The sequence below is a fragment of the Sciurus vulgaris genome (assembly GCF_902686455.1).
Source record: "Sciurus vulgaris genome assembly, chromosome: 1".
Lineage (NCBI taxonomy): Eukaryota > Metazoa > Chordata > Mammalia > Rodentia > Sciuridae > Sciurus > Sciurus vulgaris.
In genome coordinates, this window is record NC_136461.1 from 157107496 (window position 1) to 157129625 (window position 22130).

Consider the following 22130-nt stretch of genomic DNA (forward strand, 5'->3'; position numbering starts at 1 on the left):
CCTCTCTCTACATTTAGAAGTGAGGCCTAAGAAAGAACATGCATGTTCATTCAGGATACCATCGTGTTAGTAGGCATGCAAGCAACATGACCTCCTTTCTCCTGGGTGAATCAAATGGGCAATTCCATTGAGAGAAAAACAGCTAAGGGGACCCAGTGTTCTCAGTCATTTAGAGAATCTTTGAGAAATACACTCTAGGTTAAATGTCCAGCGTGCTTTAGACACTATGGCTAGAATATTATCTCTTGGATCTTTAAGACCTGAACCTGAAAAGGAAGGACAGGAAGACAAAAGGGGACTTTCCTGACAAGAACCCTAAGATGACTATTGAGAATGAATGGGATTATCTGGGAGTATGCTTCCATACTGTCAAATTTACAGCACAAATAGTAGTGCATAATCCTATCAACATTAGTGCATATATTCCATGTCAATCGCTAATTAAAGACATTTCTACTCCTTTTGACTGATAAACTTTAATAATTTTTGTTGTGATTTTCTCTGAAATGCATTATTTGCTTCTTTGCTTTTTCATTGAGCATAGTGAACTCTTCTTAGTAGGGTGAGATTACCATTGTGGAAATGTTACTAAACTGTAACCTAGTTATATGTCCTCAGAAGTTATTTGTCATCACATTAAATGACTCAAAAGTGTTATAAATATGTATGCACATTTGTAAAATTTTAGTAATGTATACTCTACTTCCTTCATCAACATCAGTTTCACTCTTGCTGCGCTTAGACATTGAATGTTAGTAGAGGGATGTATGCTCTGCTGATTCCCAACTTTTAATTTGTGCTGAGCCAAGAAAACACATAATCAGACATACTAGGACTGAGTCCTAGGTAAGAGCAAACAGGGCACTGAATTTGTGTTTTCCACTGGATTGAGAACTCCTAAAAATTAATAATCGTTTCTATTTTTGAGTCTTCAAAGTGTCCAGCATGGAATTTTGCATGCCATAGCACCAAATAAAAGCTTTCTGACTTAATTTAAGTATATGAGTTGTATTTTGGCATTTGTTTTGGCTACTTGAGCATTGTTAGCTTGTTGTCTTTGTTTTAAGGTAGGTCACCAAGAACAGAGCCAAGTAAGTGCTCTCCCTGTAAGTGATACCACCATGTTGGTATGGAAGAACACACACAGCAAGAATCTGAAAGATGAGTGAAATTCCAGATGATTATTAGGTCCTTCTTTTTTCTTAGCAAGTCTTTCTTTAAAATGTTCTACAAGTATTGCTTCTATAATAAGAAAAAGTTACATAAAACCGAAGATTATTTTAGTAGTTCTGTGGAAAACAGGCTTAAATGAGGAGGGAATGGAGACAAAAAGGAAGCAATGAGGAAATTACAGGAATCAAGAGTGTAATTCCAGGGAAAGAAAAACATACGTGAGAAAAATAAGTAGGACTTGGTAATAGATGAAACACAGGGAAGAAAGGAAATAGAGGACAATCATCAGAGTTTATATAATGAAGTGTTTGTTCTTTCCTTTTCCATTCATTCAAACATTTATTGAGCACCCTCTTCTATACAAGTATTTTTATTGGGTACTAGTAACAATGGTGACAGAGAAAATGGGACTCAATAGGTGCTTCCTGGGGGAAGAAGAGATGATGATGATGATGATGGCCTGGAAGTCACTAGAAAACAGGATGAATGTCCCAAGTCTGACCTGAGTAAACAGAAGACTAAGCAGGAAGAGTAACAACAGAAGACATCAGGGGCTGGGAGGTCGCTCAGTGGTAGAACACTTGCCTAGAAGTGCATTAAAACCCCAGCACTGCCCCATCCCCCAAAAAGGCTCTACATGATGGAAGATATCAATGTGAAGCTCTACAAATACATGGCAGATCAGAGAAAAACAGAAGATAAATAAAGAAGATAAAATGAAGATGAGATAGAGGGAAAATTTTAGAAAGTCTTTTTAAATAGCCATTTATTAAACTATCTTGAACTAGTCACTTAAACTTTAGGGCTATGGTTGCCTCATGATAAACTTGAAATAATCATGACTATAAGGATTATAAGAACTGTACTCCATATGGATGTGAAATGATGCTAATGAATGCAAAGCACTGTAAAAACACACAGCACAATCAATGCTTTGCTGTCATGAATCCAAGGGTAAAAAGGACAAAAGCATTCATTTCCTGTTCTGTGTTTACCTTAAAGAGTAAAGCTCCTCTCCCTAGTGATATGCTATGAGTCCTAAGTTTTGCTCTGCTTCTACTCCCTAGTGGCTTCCTGTCAACTTTACCAACTTACAAAAGCACTAAAAATACTTAGCAAAGCAAAGATGAGAAGAACTGTCTGAGTAGGGCTCTCGACTCACTGGGCTCGGCTCTGCAAGAAAACATAATTAGAGAAACTTGCCTAACTTTGACATTGGTATCACTGTTTGAAAAACTACCTTTCAAACAGGGATTGTAAGACAGCAACCTTAAAGTGGAATTTCTTTAAATAGCTACAATTCCACTTCTCTTCACACAGTAAACTAAAATCAGAATTTATGTTACTATCTAATCCTAGCCACTAAGCTTAAGTTTAAAATTCCAGTCCCTTTGCCTACCAGGATGGAAACAAAAGGCAGGCAGGAAGGCAGAAATTTTGAACTGAGACTGGCTTTGCAAGTTAGCAAATCATTAACCATTGCCAGGTTTTCACATTTGTAAATGAAAACTACACTCTGTGTCCTACACTTGGACAATTCATGCAGTTCCCATTTCACATTACAATTGCTTATTTGACTATTTCTCTCACTAAATTGATGTCCCAAGGAGACTATGACTTTCTTGTTCAAAAGCATATTCTCTGCACCTAGTATTGTGGCTAGTACAAGAAAAAAACACCGAATGTTTTGATATTCCCTGATGAAATAAAATAGCAGAGAAAATTTAATCTATTAATTTATTTAATCTACTATTTAATCTGTTTTCTCAGTTGTGTCTGTTGAGTAAAAGCTTTTAATTTTTTATAATATCTAATTTTCCAACTTCTTTCTTTTATAATTAGTGTTATCTGGTGCTTATCTAAAAACTCTTACCCTAAGGATGCAAAGATAGTTTCCTGTTTTCTTGCAGAGCTCTATAAGTTATCTTTTACACTTATACCTATGATACAGTTTGAAATAATTGTTGTACATGGTGCAAATTATGGTAGATGGGGTTCATTTTTTTTCCCCTCCATGTGAATGGGCTTTCCAGGACCGCTAGTTGAAAAGACTTCACTGAATTTCTTTGGCAAATCATTTCATGTGGGTCTATTTGGGGATTTCTATTCTGTTATATGAATCTACTTGCTTATCTTATAGCACCAGTTTCACACTGATTAGATTACTATCAATTTATAGTAGGTCCTGATATTAAGTAGAGGAAGTCCTCAAATTTCATTCTGTGTTCTGTTGTTTTTGTTTTGTTGGTACTACTTTTCTTGTAAGAGTCTAAGGTGCTCAGGTTGATTATGAGTTTGAACTCAATCATCCTGCCTCAGCCTAGCTGAGATTATAGGCAAGTGCCACCATGCACATCAAATTGTTATTTTTCAAAATTATTTCAAAGATTATGGTTATTTGCATTTCCATATACATTTAAGATTAGCTTATTTCTACAAAAAGGAAGTCTGAGATTTTGACTGATTGTCTAATCCATAAGTCAATTTGTACAGAACTGAGTTTAACCAGTGAGTCTCCTATTTGAACATGGCATATCAATTCATTTATTTAGATTTTCTCAATCATTACTGTTATCAGTGTGTCACAGAATTCACACGTTCTTCATTAACTTTATCCAGAAGTGTTTAGTTTTTAATGCTATTGTAAAAGGTACTTTTAAAATCTCACTTTGGTAGTTTATTGATTCCTTAGGATTTTCTTTTAATATGATGCCATCCTGAAAAAAAAAATTTACATTTTCTCTAATATTTATGCCTTTTTTCCCCCTTGCCTTATCATATTGACTAAAACCTCTGGGACAATGATGAATAAAAGCATTAGAGCAGACCTCCTTGCCTTCTTGATATTGATAGAGAAAATGATATCTTGCTATTAAGTATGTTGGCTGCAGGATATATATACATACATATTTATGTATTATGTCATTTTAAGGAATTTATATCCTATTTGTAATTTGCCATTGGGAGGAGGGTGGGTACTAGGGATTGAACCCAGGGGCAGTCTACCACTGAGCTATATACCAGCTCCTTTTTTGTTCATTTCGAGACAATGTCTAAATTGTTGAGAACCTAATTTGCTAAAGCTGACCTGAATTTGTGATCCTCCTGCCTCAGCCTTCTGAGTAGCCAGGATTATAGGCTTGTACTTCTCTTCATCAGCAATGAGTATTGAACTTTGTTGAATGCTTTTTCTATACCTATTGGGATAATCATATGGTTTTTTCTTTTCAAACTATTTAATATCATGAATTTCACCAACTGATTAAGTATTTAACCAACTTTACATTTCTGGAAGAAAACAAAATTGGTCATACCAAATTATACATTTTCATATAGCTACATCCAATTTGGTAGTACTTTTAGTATGTTTTATCTATGCTCATGAAAGTTTATAAAGTTCTTGTCATTGTATAATTTTAGTGTCAAGGTTATGTTGGTCCCATAAAATGTTCTGGAAGGATATCATCTTACTGTTTTTTGTAAAGATATTTTTTAAGATTTGTACTATTTCTCCCTTGAATACATGCATAACTTAATATGCACGGTAATATGTTCTGGGTAATATGTCATTAGGTGGATTTTTGTAGTTGTGCAAACATCCTAGAGCATACTAATATAAACAGGCAGCTACAATGTCACTAGGTGATATAATCTTATGGGACTACTATTATATATGTGGTCTATGTTGACTAAAACACCATTATGTGGTACATGCCTGTATATGATAGATTGCTCTGGGGAAGCTATCGGGCCTATGTGCAAAGGTACTTAATTATAAATTCCATTTGTTTAACAGATGGTGGGTTATTTAGATAGCCTTTAATTCTCATGATCAGTTCTGTTAATTTGTGTTTTCCAAAGAATTTGCTGGTTTCACCCATTTGTCAAGTTTATTACCATGGAGCTCCCTACTAACATAAAGTGATACATCCTAATTATCCTTTTAAAGTCTGCAAGATCTCTAGGATATCCTTTCTTTCATTGTTGATACTGGCAATTTGTGAGTTCTCTTGCCTTATAAAGCCAGTATAGCTACAGATTTACCTAGTTTATTGATCTTTGAAAAGAATCAGCTTTTGGTTTCAAAGGTTTTCTCTGTTTGTCTGGTTTATGTTTCATCGATTTCCCACCTTATCATTTTTATTTCCTTCACCTTCTTTGTAGAGCTTCTTTGGAAGATTAGATAACTGACTCAAAGTGATATATTTCCCTCTAACTTAACTTCTACAACTTCTGCATTTTCAGGTATTAGATAAAGCTATTTCCTAAACACCCTGTGATTTCTTCATTATTCACTAAGTTATCAAGAAAAATATTGGTTTTCAAATGTTAAGAGGATTTTTCAGTTACATTTTTGTTACTTATTTCTAATTTACTTATTCCTAATTTCTAATTGAATGCCATCATGGTCAAAGCCTTTAGTAAGGCTGGATTTGCCTCACCCCCTTTGTTTTTTGTGTACCTTTGTAAATATTCATTGTACAATTAAAAGGAATATTTTTAAATTGTTCAGTGTAGTGTTCCATAAATGCTAATCAGATAAGTTGGTGACAGTCATTCAAATATTCTATAGTATGACTTTTTTTTTTGGTACCAGGGACTGAACCCAGGGACCCTTAACCACTGAGCCACATCCCCAGCCCTTTTTTGTATTTTATTTAGAGACAGGGTCTCGCTGAGTTGTTTAGGACCTCGCTAAAGGCCAAAGCTGGCTTTGAACTCAAGATCTTCCTGCCTCAGCCTCCTGAGCCACTGGGATTACAGGCATGTGCTATGGTGCCCAGTTTATAGTATTTCTTTTTATGGCTACTTGTTTCATCAGTAATTAGAAGATCCAACTATAATTAAAATTAAAACATTCAACTATAATTGTAGATTTGTCTATTTCTCTCTTTGGTCATGTGGACTTTAATATATTTTGAAACTCTGTTATTGATGCATAAATATTTAGAATTTTTTAAAATTTATAAAAACATAACCAATAAATAAATAAAGTATCAAGTCCTACTGCTAAGGAGAAAAAACAAAATGTAAACTCCCACTTCTTCTCCTAGTCACAGAACACAGAAGGAAGTACAGTGGGACAGGTGGGTGCAGAGAACGAGGAGGAAAGGATGGCAAGATAAGCTCCCCCAATACTTAAAAAGCTATTTTTCAACAGGAACTCTGATAAATACAGGATAAATGTCTTCTTGGTAAATTGATTCTTTTTACATTATGATACACCTCTCTCTGACCATGGGTTTAAAGTTCTAGAAAAAGAAAGTAGCCTGTTTTCCTTTTTTTTTTTTTTTTTTTATTGTAAACAAATGGGATACATGTTGTTTCTCTGTTTGTACATGGCGTAAAGGCATATCATTTTTTTTTTTTTTTTTTTTTAAGAGGTGAGTTCTCACTGCATTGCTCAGACTGGCCTCAGGTTCCTAGAGTCAAGCAATCCTTCTGCCTCAGCTTCCCAAGTAATTGGGACTTGAGGCACACATCAGCCTTCAGGGCTTATTTTCCTATTCAAGAGGGATATATGTCTTATACTAAATTGAAAAGATAAAACAGGAAACCAAACAGATTCTCCAAAGACTTTTTGGAGAAGGGAGTCTATCAGCAGCAAGTCAGGGTTTTTCCCCGTCTTGTCTCCATCACAACCCATTACCGATACAGGATTCTAGTAATGGATTGTAATAGCAGGAAAAGGGATAACAGCTGCAGGCCTGCTTTCCCTGGGGTTAACTCAAATGCCATTCTGGCCTATTATGATTTTATATCTCTACCCTGGACAATGCTTCCCCCAGGATGCCAACAACACTAAATACGCACAAATGATGTTTATACTGTAGTTTAAGTTCTTCTTTATTTCCTTAATATAAACTTGTGATTTTGTATTTTTCAGTACATTAATCTGAGAGGCTGTCATTCCTACACTATGTTCTCAGTCTCATGAGCATTTCAGGGATAAGTCAGTAGCACCACCACATCTGCACAATAGCAATACTTTCACCCCACATGACTTTGGACCCTTTGGTAAAAGGGTCACAGAAAACAAGGAGAGTAAGGCTGATACACACATATATAGTTAGGGACTTCTAATCCAAACCTCTAATTCAGGTACACTGGCTCACTTTTCATATAAAACCACTCTTCTTTGGATCATGCTAAGCCTACACTACACACAGGTCTGTGTGTGTGTGTGTGTGTGTGTGTGTGTGTGCGCGCGCACACACACACATACACATGCAGTTGCAAATGTGAGTACATTAACACACTTGTTTGTATAAAAATCTCCAGATAGTGTTAGATCAGCAAGATTTTAAGAATAAAACTTCTATACTCCTCCCATGCTGTTTGGGATGCTTTTCTGAAGCAAAATCTTGAATTCTTACTTTTTAAAACCTTTCACTTCTGCATGGTTTACTAATGCAACTTTAAACAAGAGCTTCCTCTGGGCACCAGGACCACTGTTCAGGTCGCTAATGGGGAAGGTGGAGAAGGGAGAGTTTTGTTGACAATGTTTTTCATCAGGGCAAACCTACCTTGTTGACCACTGTCAGTGCTGAAATAGGGCAAATAAAATAGAACACAGCAGGGGATGTGCTCTGATTCTAGGTCCAGTCTTCTGCAGTTTTTGGATCTATTTGAGCTTTGTCAAACATCACAAGTTACTGGTTTGGTGACTACTTTGTGATCTAGTTTGTGTGAATATAATATGCTGGTTTTTCTCTTGTTGTTTACAAACTTTTTTTTTTTAATTGAAAGAAAGGTAACCAAAGCATTTCTGTCAAAAGATTCTGTACATGGCAAAAGATCTAAATACAATTGTGGGCACCTTCTCACAGGTGGGGGTCTTGATCAGTACTCTCAGGATGTTCCTTCCCTAGTTTCCTATTTGGACCAAGATCTTTTGTTCTGAAAACTGGAATCCTGGTCTACTCCTAGTCAAACATCAAGACATACAAACTTAACTCTTGGGGTACTCAAAATCCTAAAAACCTGAACTCTGTAGCCCTCATTTCCAGTCCATACCTCTCAGAAGACATTCCTTATTATATTCATTTTAAACATTTGCACTGCTAGCTGTGTATGGACCAACTCTGTACACTACTCTCAATCCTGAAATAGAGAGAAATAAGGGTGGATGGTAGGAAAAGGGGCTTCTATATAGAAACTAGATGTGGAAGACAGAAAGGAAAGAAGACTGTCTACCTAATTCATTCTAGTAACTCATCTACTGATGCTAGAAGTTGATGTCCAAGCAGCCACAAAATTATCTAATAAGATGCAGACTGGATGTAATTCAATTCCATGGTTTTTGCCAGGAACCAAAGCTTTATCTTGAATTTATAAGAAGGAAGAATAGAGGAGGGAAATAAGGACCAACTTTTGTCCTCTGACTCCTGAACTGCAGAAGACGGAACCCTCCGTGGCTGTGGCAACTCCGTCACTGCAGCATACTTATTGGAGGCTGAGCTTGCTGTACTGGATTCTTCCTTTTCCTCACATCCCCTAGTCCACACATGTTGAATCTCTAATCTGTTTTTTCCTCCCAAAAAAACACAATGAATAAACAAAGATTTCTTGGCAGTAAAAATCTAAGACAAACACTAGTGCAGCTGTGAGTATGTAGTGGTAACTCAAAATGAGAATGTAGTAGGAACTGCCAGTCGGGGCTGGGCTTCTTCTAGGGGTGAAAGAAATGTTCCAATATTAGATTCCGGTGATGACTGCACAACTGTGGCTGTAATAAAGAGTGTTGAATTGTGTACCTCAAGGAGAGAGTGAGGATAAGTGAATCACATCACAATACTGCTGCTGTGACAGAGATGGAGACAGATGGAGGAGCATTACATTTAAAGTGTTCCAGGGCCCACGTCTGGTCACCTTCCCTTCTCTATCAACACAATCTCCCTAGGTATTCTCACCCAATCCCAACACTCTAAATACTGTCTGTGAGTCGTGACTTCTGAAGTTCTGTCTCCAGTTTTGTCTTCACCACTAAACTCCAGCCCACCTGACATCTCTACTTGCGGCTGTAACAATTCCTTTTTCCAACCTGAATCTTTTCTTTCCATAACATACCACCATGCACAAATTTTACTGTCTACCTAATTAGAATGTGAGCAGGGGCCCTCCCCAAGACTGACTCTCGTCTGTGTCCTAGATGCAAAGACCAGGAGTTCAGTGAATACTTTTTGTTTAATGAAATGGCCACGTAATTGAATGAAACAGCAAAAGAATGAAAGAGAAAGGGGAGGAGGGAAGGAAAAGAAAAAATAAAACCACCAATTTATCACTGAACTTAACCAAGATCTTTGAGACATCTTAATTTTAGCACAGAGACAGGCATTGTTTACAATGAAAACTGTATCGTTTCTATTATAATTTCTAGAGCAAAAATAATTTCCCTAAAAAACCTCTGTGCTAGATTGGAAAAAAAAAAAAAATCAAATACAGAAATCAATATAGGGACATGGAGAGAAACACATACTGGAAAAGAGATCTCTATTAGAATAAGAATAAAGAGCAAAAAGGATTGTCATCACCCAACAGATGACTAAAAGCACATTTTCAGAATCTACTAACACCCGCCAAGCACTCAGGTATCAAGAAATGCAAACAGAAACCCCCACTCTTGGGTCATTTCAAATCTTCCCCTTCCCACAACCGCCTCTTTCCTACCCCTAAGAAACTGTTCAGGCTTTACACAGTTCAGGTGTCCATTTTTTGCCTTTTTTGAGAACTTTTACTACAATTATTAAACGATGAAACAAGACAACCTTACTTTCAAACAGGCACTCTTCACATATTTGTTTCTGTAAGTTCTAAGATCCTATTCTAATAGTTCCATTACTTTTCTAATATTTTGTGAGATCAGTTTTGAGTTGGAAGTATATAAACCTGTTAGTTGCAAACATTTTCAAAAGCTTGCATTTTAAAAATTGCTCTTTAAACTTTGGATCCTAATCCAAATTAATAGAAATTACTGGAATCTGGTCTTCAGTAGGCACTTGTGGTTGATTTGCAATGCATGTGCAAGCTATAGGAAAACATTTATGACAACCTATGAAAACTGTATTTCACATTGTTTTAATTTATAATTGACTCCAAAATAAATTCTCCTCTCTCCTTAAAATTCCATTGTTGCTTAGGTACCAATTCCAATTATTTTTTAAATCTGTTGGTCCCAACTGTTTTCTGAAATGTTTGACAAATATCTATGTCATTTGATATAAAATTACCTCATATATATTTATTTTTTTGTAGAAACTGCCCCCATTTGTCTCTGAGGCTTATTTCCCTCATCTATGAAATAAAAATAATGATATCCTCCTTTGAAGAGATTACAAGAAGGTCAAACGAGGAGCTATGAGGACCTTCTATAAATTGTAATGCATTAAATGTTGGGGAATAGGGAAATAAAGTTTAACAACACCTGCTAAAGAGACCTTCCACATGGTATTTGGTGTTCACAAATGCTTAACCCCTTTACTTATAACACTCAAAGTGTTGTTGACCAACTGTCAATCCTAATATCCTAGTAAATTTCAATATTCTTTTCATTTAGACTGTCCCAGTATTTTCAATCATTTTTCTTTTAGAATGTGAAAAACTGATTAATAAACACACTTTCCTGGGCATACACACCTCGTGGATTTCAGCTCCCTTGGCACTCCATAATTCTGTTATGATCACACTTCTCTCACTTTCTGTCTCCATCACTAGACCCACGGTGGAACCTGATCTGTAGAGAAGGGGAAGCAGCACTCTCCACTAGTTTCTCAACTTCACACATGAGAACGGTGTTTGCAACTAAATAAGTGAAAATTCACCACAGGAAATACTCCTTGTTCTAGAAACTCCATACTGAAGAAGCTATCAACTTTATGAGGAAAAATATTTCAAAGCTTGTATGACCCCGCCAACACCACTTGAACCCTTCCCTGTGCTTGTAACATTTGCTTGGCACATTTTATTTGTTTAGAGAGCATCTCCCTATGTTGTCAGGGCTGGTCTCAACCTCCTTGGCTCAGGCTTAAGTGACCATTCCACCTCAGGCTTCCCAGTAGCAGAGACTACAGGCACATGCCATTACACCTGGGAACAATTTATTTCTTTAATAATGCAATTTTAGTTATTTATCTCAAGCTATGAGACACTTTCCCACTGAGAAAAGAAATTATAAAGCCAAAATGTTTCCCAAAGGAAAGGTGCTCTGGAGGTGCTGGGGAGGCCCCTGCAGCCCAATAAATATGGAAATGCCACAACCTATGTTCACCATCCTAGAAACTCAAAATAGCCCTTAGCATATATGGCAACTTCTCTATAGGTATATGGGTGTTATATTACTCTTCTAATATTGTTTGAAATATTTTATAACTTAAAAAAAATCTGTATCTCTATTTTTTTTTTTTTTCTTTTTTGGTACTGGGGATTGAACTCAGGGGCACTCAACCACTGAGCCAAATCCCCAGCCCTGTTTTGTATTTTATTTAGAGACAGGGTCTCACTGAGTTGTTGAGCACCTGCTTTTGCTGAGGCTGGCTTTAAACTCGAGATCCTCTTGCCTCAGCCTCCCAAGCTGCTAGGATTATAGGCATGCATCACCACGCCCAACTTGTATCTCTGGAATTTCCCAAAGTTGATTAGCCAGAGTCCTCCTTGCTCCCCCTGGACATTTCCCTTAATAGTGGAAATACACACAGGACTTTAGAGGTCACTTTGGACTACGTACCCCAAAATGCCTCTTTCTCCAAACAAAAGACCAAGCCCCAGACACTAGTGCAAAGGAGGATGGGAAAAATCAAGCCCACACCCCTGAAAGCCTCAGTCACATGTAAGGCAGAGATGGAAGGGCACATCACTTTATTTCCATGGCAACTTTCAGCAGCAATATTTGGTGTGTCAGGGAAGAGTTTTCCTACCCTTTAGTAAGGTAACCAGGTTTTCTCCAATACAGGAGCTATACATCTGAACAAACTGATGAACACAGGAGATGGAATGTCTCTGTCTTCTTTGCACAAGTAGATAAATGACTCACAGTCTCCTGAGCTGACAGAGAAGATTAAAGCTCACTGCATATTATGATGGAACACCACAGAGTTCAGATGAATGGAGTCACTTCAGGAAGCAGCTCTCTGAAATACCTCGAGAGCATGAAACAGGGAAGAGGTTGGAATGGCCGAAATAACTTTTTAAAAGTTTAAAGGACTTGGGATTCTTGAACAAAATTTTCAAATGAATCCTTTCCAAAACCATAAAGGAAATAAACTGCCATCCAAGTCTCATTTGGGTAGATTTCTGGGTACTTAGTGACAATTGCCAATGGTGGAATAATATTATCTCCATTTTTGAAATAACACTGAAGCACAGAGGTATTAAATAACTTGATAAGGCCACAGAACTAGCAGGTAAAGAAACCAGAATTTGAACCCAGAGCCTGGGCTACATCAATTCTTGATCTTCAAAGAGTTAAGAGTAAGGTGGGGGTATGTGGTGGGATCACCTGCTTTGACCCAAGTCTGTTCTCTGGCATCTTACCAATGAGCTCAGGATGAAGGTCACATTAACAGACTACAATTATTCTGACTACAGGTTTTATCAAATGATATTTCAGGGTACATAGCCTTCTAAAAAAGTGGATTTAATTTGAAATGTTGGAGCATTTTTGACATTCACTTATTTCAACTAGCCACCCAATTAGTCTCAATCACAGAGATCCAATTTTCATTTTACCTTCAAGAACATAAGGAAAGCAAGTGTGCTTCTTGTAATCTCTGAGTGAAGTAGATAGACAATGCTAAGTCAGCCCTTGGGGCAGTGCCAGAGTGGCACCTTCAACTTCTTTACCTTTCAAGACCCCATGGTATCCTGCAATATGAATGAACCTCTCTTATGTATGAACACATACTCTCCTTCAAAATTTTAGAGTCAAACCTGTTTCTCCTTCACATAAGTTCCAGACTTCCAAAATGATATCAATGAAGTGTGTGAATTTAATCACTCTAACTCCACTATCACATATTTCAATGTTATACTCTGTTCCATTTCACAGTAAATAGATTATCTGTCAATTCAGTAATTTAAAATTATCCTTCAGTGATCTAGCAATTACCTACCTCCTGATCATATCATTTTCCTTATATAGATTGTTTGGCTGCAATTGTTATAAGGTATACGTCAAAGTTACATCCCAAATTGTGGTAGTCCAGTGAGCTGTCTGGGAAAATCTCATCATGATCTATTAGAGACAAAGGGGACAAGGGACTTGGAACATTTCTACAATTTGGCAAGAACATTAGACTTAAGGCCCCTGAAGATGAAAGTAAGCCTTTATTCTCTGTTGCTTCCCACATGTATATAAGAAAAACTGTAAGACATGCCCTTCAGTAAATATCTCCTAATCAAGGGAGTAAATAGAAACAGACAGCAAACCCAGAGAAAATCATCCTTATTTCAATAACATGAATTTGGCTAAGTCAGAGGTTAGTTATGGAAGTTTCCAAATTTTCTCAAGTATTTCAGAAAGTCTAATGGAAACCATGCATGTACCTGAAAATGAGATTGTCCAGGGCCACTAAAAGGTCAAGTCTCTTTGAATTTTGCAAGAATTACTTCAAGTCATTGGGATAAGATTGATTGTTTCATACATATCACAAGTTCTGATATTGCATATTGGAGGAAGGAAGAAAAGGCTCCCAATCCTTTTCCCTCCAAGCCTCTCCTAAGGTAGAAGAATGCATTAATCTGACAGATGGATACTAAAGAATAAAGTCCCCAGATTTTTAAAGATTCAGTCACAGGGCTGTGGCTCTCTCCGGCTCCTCCTAAGAGACCAGGCTAAGCAGATTCAGGATAGAGCTTGACTTCCTGTTTTTTTGCTCTTCTTTGTGTTAATGCTTGTGACACTCCATGCAACTAGTAATACAATGTTGAAAGAGAAGAGATCCAGTTAATGCTTGACTATTAATTAAGTTTTCTAAGCAAATTTGCCAGAAGCTCCCCCAGAGGGATCATGGGTTCCTGGCTCACAAGGAAGTACAGCTCTTTTCCCATTTGTTACCATTCTATTCCTGTCCCTTGGAACCCTCACAGGGAGAGGGGTGAGGCACAGGTAGGATTCACAGAAGGTCCCACCTATCATACCACAGCTACATGAAAAGGAAGCCTCTACCTTAAAACTTTTTGAAGCAGCAGCATTCCAAAAATGGAAGTTCATAAGCAGTAAGGGTGGGAACATTTCAGAAAATTGTGATTTTCTATCTACAACTCTAAGGGAGAGAACTGCAGATTGTTCCTAGACACAAGGAACTAACCCAGAAAAGTGGGTGGAATCTCCGGGATAGTAGAGCAGGGCACTAATCCTGGCTCCACCTAATCTGCTAGCCTCCCATCCCTAGCTAGACAAGGCATTCTACCCTGTATAGTCTGTCTGGGTGCCCTCAGTGGTCAAGCAAGGGGCTTGCATTACTGAATAATCTGTTTCCTTTCCAATCCCAGCAGCCTACAATTCAATGAATGACAACTCTGTCTGGTATCTTACACATATGCCTTTTGCATGAGCCAAGAAAGAGACAAGACAGACCATTTGCAAGACACATACTTGTTAGCAAATTGGAATGCAGTGTTCGCTGCAGAGTCCCTGCCAAAGGCTCCTTAAAGTCATCTGATATTGAAGAGATAATCTAATAGATGTGTTAACCACCCCTGAAGACCTGACATATAAGAAGAAGATTCCATTTGATTAATAGTTATTGAGCATTGAAAGTAGGAACTCTGATGTATTATCACCTCATTTTAAAGCCATTCTTCCCAGGCTTTCAAATCTTTTTTTTTTTTTTGGGGGGGGGGGGCAGTGCTCAAACCCAGGGCCTTACCATGATAGGCAAATAAATGCTCTCCACTGAGTTACAATCCCCAGACTGATGAAATCTTGACAGAACTTTTGGCAGTCTTTTGTCTAGATTTTTCCTAAATTTATTATACCAGCCAATTATCAGTCTCTATAGATTCTTGGGTTCTGATTCCTAGACTGTTAATGCTGTATTGAAGAGTACAGTTCTGGGCCTTGTTATCTTAGCCCCCTACTGTTCTGCCTTCACTGAATAACAACTTATTATTGTATCTTTCCTCTGTTTGACAGTGTTTTTGTATTTTTTAAATTAAACTGTAGTTGAAGATAGTGTTTACTGTGCTACTTAATATTTCTCATACAAGGGTCCAAGAGGCATGGGGGTACGTGGGGAGGAGGGTATATGTGCACCAGGAATTTTACCAAGGCAGATAAATGTAAGCTTCCTTTGCTCAGAAATTGAAAACCATGTAATACAAAGTTGCTCTTCTTGTTTAAGGCCTAAATTAGTGTCCACTGGTTTAATCAACCAATAAATGGCAGATACTGGGTAGCATCAACTCCTCTATTCCCTCAGCCATGGGGAAGGAATGGGCAATACAAATGCCAAATACATAGAGGGAGGGTACAGGGCTGTATTTAAAATCCCCAGCTATGGATGCAAACCTATGCTTCCCACTGTGGCCATCTGCTCTGGAATGTGATATTTCACCTCTAAATCAGTATTCTCAGTTGTAGAATAGAGCCATACTAATTCTCAAGTTATAAGTTCTCCTAAGATCCTCCTTCATATATTAAGTATAGTTCCTGTCTCATAAGGTTCCGCAAATACTCATTTGTTTTAATACTATTTTGGAACCTATTGCATGGATTTCACTCCTATGTTTTATTGATTTTATTGGATTACCCTTTGTTTTCTTCAGTTCACTGACCCAGGAGATTTTCACCATCCCTCACCCCACACCCTCTTTTCTTCACCATTCTTAGATCCCACATCTCATCAACATACTCATATCCTTGATGACTTCCTCAGCAATAAGCCCCTCTCCTCCTTTCCACTGCTCACCCACCTGGTGAAACTCTGCTCCTGCTGAACCCAGCTCTCTGTTTTCTCTATAGGAGGCAACACAGTATAATGCACAAGGGTGCTAGCCCTGAAATTAGATTATCCAGGGCTCAAACTCCTACCCCACCACCTAACAGCTGTGCATCTTCAAGTTACTTATGCCTTTTGTAAAATAAAACTGATAATAATACCTGATGGCTATGTCATAGATATCCATGAACATATAATGAAGTTTAAACAAGTTTACACCCTTCAACTTGTACTGGCCATGGTAAGCACCCAATAAAAATTAGTTGGGATTATTTTTATGATTATTACTCTGTGCTTGGAGCAACAGAATGAGGTTGGGAAAAGTCACACACCCAGACACATTGCTTACACTACAAATGCAGAATCACAAACCTTGAATGGGTCCTTGATACTATCTGGCAACTCTATTTCATATCCCTAGTGTAGTAGTTACTCTCGTACTCTGCCATGCACTTTCATGCCTTCAACCCTTACTTCAAATCTCCCTCGCCCTTAGTTCTCTTCCCTTCTGCACGGGAAAAACAGAGGCCACTGACCAAGTACTACTTCATCTCCCCATCATCTAATATAGAAAATGTACTCACATCTGGATTCATCTTCTCTATCTTCTCTCCAACTCAATGGAAGAGGATCCAAAGGCCAATCCTCTACTTGGGTTCTAGATCATTCCCCTAAGTATTCCAAGAACTTTCCTCCTACAATCACCCCTCGTCTATCTGCCTATCTGGTTTCTCCCTAAGGTAATCACCCATGACCCTTATCTTCGGATATTGAGGATCTTGTACGATCCCTCCCCTTAACTGTGAATGGAATATGTGACTCACTTCTAACCAACAAAATATGCCAAAGAAGTTGGAATATACTCCTGCAATTACACTGTATTATGGAAGACTCTACCTTGCTAGCTAAGATTCTCCTTGCTGACTTGATGAGATCAGAGGCTATGCTAAGGAAGCCTGGACAAATAACTGCAGGAAGGGAGGATTGGGTGAGGTGGAGAGGCTCCAGCAGCTAAGGACAACTTCCAAGTAATAGCCAGCAAGAAGCTGGGACCCTCAGTACTACTGATGCAGGAGAATGAATTCTGCCTACAACCTGAGAAAGTTGGAAAGTGAAATCTTCCCTGTTCAAGGCTCCAGAGAGAATGTAACCCACCTAACCCCTTAAATTCAGCCTTGTGAGACTCAGGGCAGTAGGGCCCGTTAAGCTGAGACCAGGTTCCTACCTCATGGAAACTGTGAGAACTGTTTTAAGGCAAAAACTTTATGGTAATTTGTTAGATAGCAACAGAAAACTAATACACTCACTGGCTTCTAGATAATTTCCCATCATGCTCTAGTCACTAGAGCCTATAGAATCTCATTTTAAAAACAAAACTAGACATAGGCCCTCTAGCTTTCCTCTGTTCTCCTTTCCAAGAAAACCTGTCAAAACTTTTTTTCACCATGAATCCTCCTACATCCTCACCTCCCATTTGCTGCTAGCCCTCGTAGTCATATCATAAACTTTGTCTATTAAGGATAACTCTAAGTGCCATATTATCTCATCTGAATGAATAAGTCTCTTTTTCTTATTCAATCTCCCTGCAGTATTGAACAGGTTCATTACAACCCCTTTTTGGAATTATTTCTTCTCTTGGCATAGTGGGCTTTATTTTTTCTTATTTGGATGCTGCCTCTCAACCATCTTCACTGGTTTCCCCTACACCCAAACTTATACCATCCTGTGCCCCAGCACCTGCACAAAGTTCCGTTCTCTGGCCTATGGCACTACCTTTGTAATGTCTGGGCTTTAAATGACATCAACATGCTGATGACTCCCAAACTCCTCTTTCTAGCCCTGCCCTCCTCCTGGCTCCACATCCGACAGCCACCAGCCTAACTGCAACCTTCACTTGGAAGAAAGAATCTTATCTCACACCTAAGATGTCAAAAACAAAATGCTTGATTTTTGCTCTCCCAGTTTTCCCAGTCTCAGTTAATGGCACAGCTAACCACCCTCTACATCAGGATTCCTCCCTTTCCTTTACCCCATCACCCAATCCATCAGTAAGTTCTGGCAGACTGCTCTTCATAATGAATCCAAAATTCATCTCAACTCCACTCTTGCCATCCTCTAACTCCAAGCCACCCTCACCTCTCAATGGACTGCAGCAGCCATTGCCACAAAACAGGTCTCCCTGCTTCCACTGCTGTTCTCTACTCACACAGCATGATCTGAGAAATGCGAACCACCTGGTATGCTTGCACTGCTGAAGACTTTCCAGAGACTTCACACTCTTCCTCAGAGAGGCCCATCTTTTCTATGTTGCTGACCCAGACCTGACCCTACGACATATTTCCTTCCTACCAAGTTCTTACCACAGTCGTGTTTTTCTCCTTCCTACCTCAGGACTTGTAATTGCTATTATTCCCTGTCCCTGGAAAGATCTTTTTTCCCAAGCAAAATCTTAGATCTCAGATCAAATGTCCCTTCTTAAGAGAGATGTTCCCCATAGCAGTGTTCTCTTTTCAGCCTAGACTCTTAAGATATCATTTTCCTCAGAGAATTCACCAAAAATCTCAAGGGTCTCATATATATATATATATATATATATATATATATATATAACTTATTTAATTTTATCTTTGATTGTTGTCATGACACCTCATTAGACGTGAGCATCAGGAAGATTCCCTTCTGTGTTTGAGAATAGCACCTGGCTCACAGTAGGCACTCAATAAATATTTGTTGAACAAATGAATGCATGAATAAATACAAGATATTGGCGTTCCAATATGCATTATAATAAAATTCTTTGTGATATTCCAGTACAAAATCTCTTCAAATGCAGTGTCAAGGTGTCTTTAAAGCAGTTATTTAAAAAGAGGGGGAAAGACAGTTATATCTCAACATATTTATAAGTTTTTGAAAAGCTGTGAGCCAAGCAATGTTATAAATTTGAAAGAATTTTTAAAAATTGGAGGTGTGAAAAAAATCTTTTTTGATAACGTCAACTATCACACCCTAGATATTCTGTTTTTATACTGTTGATTCTTTTCCTACATTGAGTTTGCTTTGATCACAGAGCATAAATTATTGTTAATTTTTCTATCATAAACTGTGCAATCGCCAAAGCACAAGACACATTTTTAGTATGTCTGAACAAAAATGTTACAGAGTCACTAGTCTTATTATTCACTGTCACTGATACCATGTGACTTAATTCAAATCCAGCTATATCCTGTGGCCATACAATGCAGGCTTTTTAGCAGACCATGGTAATGAGTGTGGTCACAGTACAGATTCCAACAAGCAGCTGTCAAAAACTATCATCCCAAATGACTATTTGCTGAACATTTCTCACTCTCAGGGCTTGAACTTCCAGGGTGGTCTGGGAAAGAAATTTGTGCTCACATCTATTCTCGGCCTTCTAATTGCTAATGGTTAACATTTCTTTGGAAATGCAACATGCTTCAGCAGCTGACTTTCATTTGGGATGGGGGACAAGAACCAAAAGATTTTTTTAAAAATTAGTCTCCATTAAGCTCACTTGTTTGCTATTTTCCTCCAGAAATACCAATACCGTCTGAAAACTCCAAGAAATAGTTATTCAGCTGATTTTAAGAACCACTCTTGAGAAAAATCACTCACTCCATCGCTTACCACTTGCTGCCCTCAAAACTTCTTAGCAACATACACGGTGCATGAACCTCAACGTGGTTTGCTTTGTCCAATCGCATGCCTGAAAGCCCAGCCAGTCAGTTGTGTAATAATAAACCCCTTATCTCCTGAAGATACACAAACGGAAAGATCTCTTGGTGCTTCAGCGCACAGGGGACTTCGCTAGAATTCTCAGCTGAAACTCACATCCATTTTAAATGCCTACCCTCCTCACCTACCCTTTTCTGATTTCCTTTTTCCTCCTTGCAATTTTGAGGAGGGGAAAAAAAAAATGCTAACCGATGTCGAGTTTAAACACGGGAGGGCGAGGGGCATAGCCAAAAGCTTCTAGCAAAATGCATGCGGAAACCAAAGGCTTGTTTTTTGCTGCACTGGGCTTACCGGTTCCTCACAAGTGCCTGTGATGGAAACTCATCAACAATTGTCCTCGGGTGAAGGAAGGGATTGCGAGATTGACAAGAAAAGCTGCTCGATAGTTTGAATAAGCTTGAATAGCCCTCAAAATACGAAGGGTTCACTCTTGCCTCCTTAGAAAAGAAAATAAATATCACCCCCCCCCCACCTCGCCTGTCCTCATCAGGCACAAATCAGTGCCCACCTCGTCCGATCTCCAAGTTCCCCTGCCTACCCAGGAGAAGTGTCCTTTCCTCGCACTCACACGAGACAAGAAACCCGACCTGTAAGCCAAGCGGGAGAGGCCGCCTCGGAGAGGTGCAGGGGGCCCGAGGCACAAGCAAATCAACAGTTCCCTCGCTCTGCCCCGCGCTGCCGCCGGCGCCGCCTGACACACCCCTCCGGGCCGGGTCTGTAGTCCTCGGCCTCAGCCAGGCGCCTAGCCCCGGGGTTCGGAGCCCAGGCCAGTCCTGGTCCCAGTGCCGACAGGTCCCACGCGCGGTACCGCGCCCAGCACGCACCTTCAACGCGCCCCGGGCCGGGCCCTTGGGGACCGCACGACCGGATCCGAGGGGCACGAAACGCTCCTCGCCATCCTCCTCATCGTCGTCACCGTCCACCACCTCGACGACCACGTCCTCATCCTCGTCTTCCTCATCGTCATCCTCCTCCTCCGCGCCCCCTCGGGGCTTCTCCTCCACCCTACCGAGCCCCCGCCGCCGCCTGCTCCCGCCTTCCTCGTCCTCGTCTTCCTCCCCCAGAAGCAGCAGCACGGGCGACGAGGCGGCAGCTCCGGCGGCCCGAGGGGGGCCGGTCCCGGCGCTGCGCGGCGGCGGCAGCGGCGGCCTCCAGCTATCCGGGACCGGGCCCGGGCCCGGGGCTGGGGGTGGGAGTCCGTGCAGGGCTGCTTCCTGGGCCGGCGCGGACGCCGGCCCGGCCGGCTGCAGCGCGGCGCCCCCCCGGCGGCTGCCCAGGCTGGAGCGCTTGGCTAGACGCCGCGCCTGCATGCCTGAGCGCGGAGCTGCGGGCCGCGGCACGGAGCCGGAGAGTTTGTCACCTCCTCTTCCTCCTCTTCCTCCCCAGGCGGCAGCTTTGGCTGCAGGCGCCCGGGTCGCGGAGCGGCGAGGGGCTGCAGGAGCCGCCTCTCTGGGCTTTGCAGCTGCCACTGGCCGCAGAGACGCGGGCGCCGCCTTCGCTGGACCGGCCCGCGGGGACGCCGGCGGCCGGCGGCTACGGCGGGGCGGCGCGGCGGCCGCGGGCGGGGGTGGGTGTGAGCGAGAGGCGCGCTGCCGCCTCCGCCGCCGCCGCCGCCCGGGAGCCGCGGGCCGCGCTGCGCTCCATGCGGCCAGCGGCCGGGCCGGCGCGCGCCTTTCCCGGCCCGCTGCGCCCGCGCGCTCCGGGCCTACCGCTGCCGTCCCTGAGCGCGAGCTGTTTGTGTGGTGTGTTTTCCACCACCGCCCCCCTCTTCTGGAGCCATTCCTCACAGCCCTCCGGTCCCCCCGTTCAGACAAAACCCGGACTGGATTTAGTTCTCCTACCCACAGTCTCCGAAAATCTGGCCCCTCGAAGCTGCTCGCCCGGACGCCCGGGCTGCCCCTTAGCCCCCCGACTCTGCACGGAGGAGGATAGACTTGCTGGAAGGGAGGAGATCGGTCAGTTAGACTCTAAGTGAAGAGATTTGCTGAAAGTCGTTTTAATGGTCACTAATGTGCATTGGCAACTACACCTGAGCTTATGTAAAGTCCGGGGAAAGTGTACCAATCTGAGGTTTGGGGTCAATTGCCTGCATGAATCTTCAGTCATTTTGAATTTTTGTCTACATATCTCTCGATGGTGGTAAGCACACCATTCTAGGTTTTGCCTATTGAGCACTTGTGGACACTGCTAAGTCTAAGCCGTTCAGCTTTGACTTCAATATTTCTAGTCTGGGTAATAGATTAGAACAGCTAACTCCCAGAAAACCTG

At 40.6% G+C, this 22130-nt stretch overlaps 1 protein-coding gene across 2 annotated transcripts in view; it reads right to left on the reverse strand.

Annotated features, from left to right (window-relative positions):
- ZNF704 (zinc finger protein 704) overlaps positions 1-21172 on the reverse strand; it is a gene marked incomplete at its 5' end in the record, with an annotated part of 212561 nt that extends 191389 nt beyond the window's left edge. For both annotated transcript variants that reach the window (XR_013759243.1, XM_079111046.1), the window contains one exon: positions 20687-21172. Coding sequence is in view for 1 of the 2 variants with exons in the window: in XM_079111046.1 (XP_078967172.1) it covers positions 20687-21172 (486 nt within the window). The remainder of the gene's footprint in view (positions 1-20686) is intronic.
- Positions 21173-22130: the final 958 nt, after the last annotated feature.